Raw genomic sequence first — 6,975 nt, 5'->3', positions numbered from 1 at the left:
AATTCGTTCGTACAAGTTGAATCTCCGTATAAATAAGTTGTGTATGTTTGCAGACCTTCTTCCGTTCCATAATGGGCTGAGGAAAGAATGTACCAATTACCCGAGATAACCTGTAAGTTACATAAATTAAAGATATGACAGATTTACACGCCCTCTTGAGCTGGAAATAAATGTTTAGAGAGTAAAAGGCATTATGCGCGCTATGACGTATTCCCGGAAAAATAGGAAAATGAAAACTGAAACACGCCAATTTTAGGAATTTTCCCTCGTATAAACTAAATACCACTGTTCTGGCGGAATTAAAGGTTATCTGGCCCTAGGAGTGTACTTATCAAGGCATATAATACACCAAGTACGTTACTCGGTAAACTTTACGTTAGTTTCACATACATGTATGCACATACAGTGAAGAATTGAATGAGTGTGAGATGTTTTGCTGTGACATTTGGCCAGGACTATTTGTGGACCTTGTGTTCACGAATTACTGTTGTCTTCTTTAAGACATGCATTGTTTCCACAAAGAAAATAAGCTTAATAAGAAAAATAAGAAGGGGCCGAGGGGACATGCGCTAAGCTACACTGATTGTACGTATAATTCAATCGGATGATGACTCGTTACCAAGACCTTGCATGCAACCTTTTGAACAATTGTTGTTTCAGTTTGGGCTGGCCAGCTCGTTTGAAGCTTTTACCGCAAGTGGATGCGTCCACGCCGAACAATATCGATAGCACAAACGTGAGACAAAATGTATCGATTCTCTTTGCTTTTGACGAAGAAGACGGCACTTTTCTCTCTTAACAACCTGTTTTTTATTGCTACAGTTTCTCACAGACGTCGATGTGATATATCAACTAAATTACGAACTGCGTGAAATGTCACTACGATCTGACAATACCATATGTACCTTTTAGTATCAGTAAAATTGTCCGTACGTACTACTGGTTTTGATCATGCCCAATCAAGCAGTAATAACTAGCACCTTTTGTTTGGATATTAGCCTCGGACTTTTGGATGTTTGTTACCTAACGTTCTCTGGGTTTTAGTGGAACTAATCAATGAAAAAGGGTACTTGATTAAAGATCAGTCTACTAAATCAGGTTCCATAACAACTTGACTTGTTTTCTATTGAAAATGACCAGTAAACAAAATACAAAGGTTGAGGGTCTCAATAGGTCAGCCATTAGCCGTAAAACGGGCAAAAAACATCTAACCGAATATTAACCTTTGGGTAGTAAAAAAAATTTGAACACCGAAAAATTTGCTATTGCCTTCCGAACTAGCACTATTTACATGACTAGTATATACTAAGTTGAATAATCGAGAAAGTACCTGCTGTACACAAAATTTACATCTTAACAAAGTGGTGGATCATTATGACTCTAGACGTAGTTCTCTCTCCGTCTTACTACCAACTAATCTTTTCACATATGTTATAGTTAGTGAATGATATTCAAAAGAGGTTTTCATACATATATGTACATTATCATCGTGCATTATGTGATTAACACTGAAAATGGCAGTTTTTTTACAACAAAATGATACTAATGGTGGCTATTGTCATTACTAACCTCTTCCAGTACTACTGATTTGAATAAAATTGATAAAATAATGGGCGTCTGATGGTGTTGGTACTTAATGAAGCACAGGTCAGAATAAAATGCACGTGTGGTCATGCCACGTTTAATAATGTTTCGAAGACAGCCTCAGGTTCACCGTCATATCTCGTTGAATAAATATGATATCTCCTACTGAAAATGAACCAAACAAGTTTCAAAACCGCCCTATATAAGACGTCATACCTAACTGATGATAAAATACTCATGACAGCCCCGTCTCCATAACCCTAAAACAATCCATGGTAATAAAACGTATCCATGGAAACAGTGATTGTAGCTTTTTATAAACCTCTATGCCTAGGCCTAACAACGTGCGATGTCATGTGACAGATTTCTTAGGCCGGAGGTAAATGTTCAGAGAGCAAAAGGCATTTTGAGCTGTGACGTTTTCCTTGAAAAGTCAAAAAAAGAAGTAAAAATATAATAACTGTACAAATTGTCTCATACCAGGGTTCTTTAGTAAGGTTTGATAAAGATTCAAGATCCGATTGAATCAAACGTACAATCCGTGCACCTCAGCACATGTTTCTTCAAAACCGTTATCCAACTCATAGCAGCCCGTCAAGTCCTCTTCAAACCATATTTGATATTCCTGGTTTGCTGACACTGGCATTGGAGTAGGAAAATTATCGAAGCGGAGTTCATCAGATTCGGTTCCAGCCCAAGGTAGCATGTACAATTGACTCGTACCGCAGTCGCTTCCTCCAAACAGATATTGATCTTTCGGCAGAAGGCGATTTCTGCTTGAATCTGTTAAAAGTGCCCCCAGGGGGTGAGTACGGCCTAACCCATTACAGCCCCACCTGGATAACCAAAGACCTAATCCAGGAGTGAAACAGTTTACGTGACCGTACTTGTATATGAGCTTGAAGGTAATGATGCTACCATTAGTAGGAATATAGAAAGCTCCATAATTGTCGTCTCTGGCTGAGAAGCAAACTGTTGATGGTGACATCTTAATCCAGTGCTCTAAAACAATAAAATACGTCAGTAATTGTTTAATATGTTAAAACACGAGGGTACCTAAATGGGTTTATTTCGAACATTGGAAGACCTCTATGATTAATAGTTTGATATCGGTATGTATATATTATTGTTAATTGATACGATGGTATTAAAGATAGTGATTTGTTTTGTTAAGAGCTTGGCACAAAGAAAGATGGGAAAAAATGAGTTCACAAGAGGAAACGAATCTCTACAGACTTTCGGATTTTGCGGTGTGCTGCTTCACTTCGGAACTACAGACAAGTCGATGATGAGTTTGGTCATGCACTACGCTCATATGTGAAAAGTGCCCTAGACACTGCGAATAAACAGCCTCCTTCAACGAGAGCAAAAACTAGAAAATTACTTCGAAAAAGCGAAAACAGTAATTCAAGACGTGCAGCCGCATTCAAATCCTGAGTAGCAATTATTCCAAAATCATACAAAGCCAGTTGCGGCGGCAATCGGATGGAGGCGTCACCTGCTACGTAGGGCGAGGTTGATATAAATAATCTTACATGAGGATGAGTCAACATAATCGTTTTTTTTTTTTTAAATAATATGAGCAGTTCCTTTGAAAACTAACTATAGCCTCAGCAAAATCAATGTCTTTTATGAGGAAAAAGTGTACTTGCCACTTTCACAGTGTGCACCAGTGTATCCTCCCTTACAGTTGCAAACGTATCCATTGATTCGGTCCACACAGGTCGCCCCGTTTAAACAGGGGTTGCTCCAGCACTCGTTGACATCTGTGTCGAATGCGAGAATGGCATTTGTAGAATTAATTTAGTATCAGAGACATGCTTTTTGGGTAAGATAATAAGAGGCTGAGGTAAAAAAGTCTGGAGATATCGAATTGATTAAAATTTGAATACTTACTAGTTTCACAGCGGTCTCCTTCGGTTCCAGCCGGGCAGTTACATACATATTTATTGACCTGATCAATACATGTTCCTCCATGTAAACAAGGATTACTGGTGCACTCGTCTATGTCTGGGTAAATTGAAAATATGTCAAATGGTTTGATTATTGGTACCAAAAATACAACAAAAGAAGAGAAATACAATTTCCCTCTTGATTCGAACCTTCTTGGAAAGGACATAAAATTGTGAAGAGTCGTTATTACTTCTTTTCAGAGCCTGGTAAGTTATTGCACACACCAGTTTCACAGTGCTTTCCCAATCGCTATCATGCCAGGCGGAGATAAGAGGAGTCTCCTGTATTATAATTTTAAAGGTTTTCTTATTATTTGGATCGACTTTTTTCTCATTGCTATCGTGATATTTATACGAGGAAGAAGGCATGTTGCCTTCGCACACTAGTTATATGCACTTGTTTTGAAAACATTTTTTATACCTTGTGCTAACTAAACTATGAAAGAAATGATTAGTTTCTGAAAATCTTAAATGATTGAATCGAATCTTGATGACTTGTAAAGTAATATTAATACAAACCTTCATCACAGTTCTCTCCAGTAAAACCTGGTTTGCAAATACACTGATAATCATCCTGACTGTAAATTGGGCGACACAAATGATCTCCATTTTGACAAGGATTGCTCATGCAGGGGCTCTGTGAAATAAAGTTAAACTTGAGCAAAAAAGAAACAACCACAAAAAAATTATTAATTTTCTACATAGCAAATATATGCGGCTTTCTTTATAGAGCATCTAAGAAAGGTCTAAGCTCTTTTGCAACTGTTCTGTGGTTATCACGATAAGAGGACTAAGAAAAGTAATTGATGTGTTCTTTTTTCTGATTGATTTGAATGTCCTTGAAAAAGGACATGTGTAGAGTCCTTCACTTAAGCTCAAAATTTGACCTTGTCAACTCAGTCTGACTCAAGCAAATGCAATTCAGTGTGGCTACAGCTTACATTAGCACTTACCGGAATGTGATAATGGTCGAAGCTGTCAGTGTACACTAACTTATCCGAGCTTCGAAACTTGTCTGTGTTCAGCAGCTCACATCTGTGCCTTCTGTCGAAAGAAACTCGAGCGAAATTTATCGAGTAACATTCTTTATGATTGATACAATGATATGTACAATCTCGGAGTTGGATGACCATCAAACTGGCTACAGCAGTGGTATTTAGTCCTTGAAAGGGGTTCTTCACAAAATGAGCGTAATTTACCCCTTTTTCGCCATCCCTTCTGAAGTTTTTGGCGCATTTCGTTGTAAATACAATTAGAGTTAGTTGCATTAATAATGCGACGGGAATTTTGTTAGTCTCCATCTGTAAAATACGCAGTTTCAGTCTGTTAACAGGTTGACAAGTTTAAACACCGGAAATTATTTTTTAACTTTGTCTTAATGTTGTTGCTTCACATCCGAACTACAAGCTCATTTTAAACCATAGGTCTCATCTTTAAAGTATTTTCCATGTATTTAAATTGGCCCTATCGGTGCTTGAAGCTGTATAGCTATCAATGATGTCAGAACTAACGGCTGGGTGTTTGCCTCGATAAGATTCCTTGATCATCTCCAATTATGATTACTATTTTGATTATAATGATAATACGGATGAAAACACAACTCTTGAACTCATTAATCAGCCTCCCGCCAGGGCTTCAAGCTGTAAATTGATCAATGATGGCATAATTAATGGCTGGGTGTTTGCCTCGATAAGATTCCGTAATCATTTCCAATCATGAGAACTATTTTGATTACAATAATACTACAGATGAACATAAAACTCCTGAACTCATTAATTGGCCTCCTACCAGTGCTTGAAGCTGTAAATTTCCAAAAATGGAATACATGGGTGCTTCCTATACAACAAGGTGTAGAAATCCAAATCACTCCCCGGAGGTCACCGAGCAAACAATGAAAGAAATATTGGCTTGAGTAAGCGGGGTACATTGAAGATCTAGGTCTGGATCATTTGAGTTATTAATCATTCAGGAGATTTAAAACATTTCCCAATCTCGCGTATTACTCTATAGTTACTAACTAACCTGACAATGATCAAGACATATATGAATTTTTGAACAAAGCTCTGCCTATATACAATTGCCCACGATGAAAACGTGGCTTCTTTCCACTTTAGTATGCCTCTTTCATGACATATTTTAACTTCTTCTTTTTCTCCCGATCTTCAGACGATGTTCTGAAGGTCACGTTTCTTCTGAAGCACTTTAAATCGTTCAGGACAGTGAACAAACTTACAAATTATCGCCCTCGGCTTGTCGGCGATGCTTGGGCCTACGCGATGCGCATTTCTATCTTCGGCTCCATTTTAAGTTGCTCAGTTAAAATATCTCCGATTTTCTGACGGCAATCCTCCCCGGGAGACTCCGGGATGTTGTGGAACCTCAGGTTGTATTCACGCGAATAGCGCTCGATAGACAGGAATCGCTCGTGCATCGCTCCAATTTGTTGGGCTTGATTTTGCATGGTACTTTCAATTTCTTCGATTTTGCAGTTGGCATCATGGAGTTCGCCCTTGACTTCTTCGTAGTTATGGTTAATTTTTGTGGGTCTTGCTGAGATGTCGTTCAAGGACGACTCGTTAAGTTGGACTTTTCCTTTTAAGGTGGCTACATCGTGGAGAATCCTGTCTCGGCCTTCACTCAATTTTACGAGCGATTCTCTGACAAATGCTTCGAAGTCGTCTGTGTAGGTAGAATTTTTTTGTTTCCCTCTCTTGTTAGACATATTAACACTTAAATACTGACATGTAATAATTAAAGAAGTTCAAAGGTTAACCAAAGATGAAAAAATGCGAGTTTTAGCCTCTTTTACTGAGAGCTTCAAAACTTGCGGCCATCTTGACCGATGCCCGCTGACCTGTACATTCGACCATTCCAGATCCTTTCGGTTTGATATGCTATTTTTATCTTTCTTCTAATCTTCTCAAACATATATTTTCTTCCAATTGGAAACTGTTATGATTCATGTGTGAGAAAAAGTCAAGTGGAAACGCATGCACCCGGAGAAGAGCGTGTCCATTCATGCAATTCATATTAGTTGACTTATTAACGATGTCTTCGAACATTGATATTTTCAGACGGAGAAAGTAGGACATCACGCCTCCCTTTATTAGTACCGGTACAGTTATCTTAGGCTTGGGCACGTAAAAGCTTGTTATCAGTGAAGTCCCTCCCGCCTCTTTTTTTCGTTGAAAATAAAGTGCATGTTGACAATGTTTACTTCTATTCTCCATGACTGTGAAGGCGACGGAAATGCTCGTCAAAATATTTCCTTTCCTCTGGTTATTTTAAAAGACCTTCTTGGTTGTTGTCACTTTCAAAGAAGAGCTTTTCTTTGACCGACCATTGAGCTCCATTAGCGGTGTCAACCGTAAGCCATACCTATTTCTCAGATGATGGAAGTTGTTAAATTGTGGCAAGGGAAAGCTCGAAAAAATGCATA

General features: G+C 38.4%; 2 protein-coding genes across 2 annotated transcripts; both read right to left on the bottom strand.

Moving 5' to 3' along the window:
- Positions 1 to 21: 21 nt before the first annotated feature.
- Positions 22 to 2,577, bottom strand: LOC149036544 (uncharacterized). Its single transcript, XM_089189432.1, has one exon. The coding sequence runs from the start codon at positions 2,570 to 2,572 to the stop codon at positions 2,111 to 2,113; it is 462 nt and encodes a 153-aa protein (XP_089045558.1). The 5' UTR covers positions 2,573 to 2,577; the 3' UTR covers positions 22 to 2,110.
- A 536-nt stretch (positions 2,578 to 3,113) lies between these two features.
- Positions 3,114 to 5,799, bottom strand: LOC149036543 (uncharacterized). Its single transcript, XM_089189412.1, has 4 exons — positions 4,490 to 5,799; positions 4,056 to 4,173; positions 3,481 to 3,594; positions 3,114 to 3,350 (listed from the first exon to the last, which is right to left on the bottom strand). The coding sequence occupies exons 1-4, from the start codon at positions 4,835 to 4,837 to the stop codon at positions 3,214 to 3,216; spliced, it is 717 nt and encodes a 238-aa protein (XP_089045538.1). The 5' UTR covers positions 4,838 to 5,799; the 3' UTR covers positions 3,114 to 3,213.
- Between the last annotated feature and the right edge of the window lie 1,176 nt (positions 5,800 to 6,975).

Source organism: Pocillopora damicornis, chromosome 12 (genome assembly GCF_964200805.1).
Source record: "Pocillopora damicornis chromosome 12, jaPocDami1.2, whole genome shotgun sequence".
NCBI lineage: Eukaryota > Metazoa > Cnidaria > Anthozoa > Scleractinia > Pocilloporidae > Pocillopora > Pocillopora damicornis.
This window is presented reverse-complemented; position numbering and strand designations above follow the sequence as displayed.

What these genes read in the sequence shown, in the direction of transcription:
- LOC149036544 (XM_089189432.1), bottom strand. Translation starts at nt 2,572, where the DNA reads ATGTCACCATCAACAGTTTGCTTCTCAGCCAGAGACGACAATTATGGA.
- LOC149036543 (XM_089189412.1), bottom strand. Translation starts at nt 4,837, where the DNA reads ATGGAGACTAACAAAATTCCCGTCGCATTATTAATGCAACTAACTCTA. An exon ending in TGGAGAGAACTGTGATGAAG is followed by an intron (nt 3,595 to 4,055) that starts GTTTGTATTAAT and finishes CAATTTACCCAG; the next exon opens with ACATAGACGAGTGCACCAGT. An exon ending in AGGAGACCGCTGTGAAACTA is followed by an intron (nt 3,351 to 3,480) that starts GTAAGTATTCAA and finishes CATTCGACACAG; the next exon opens with ATGTCAACGAGTGCTGGAGC.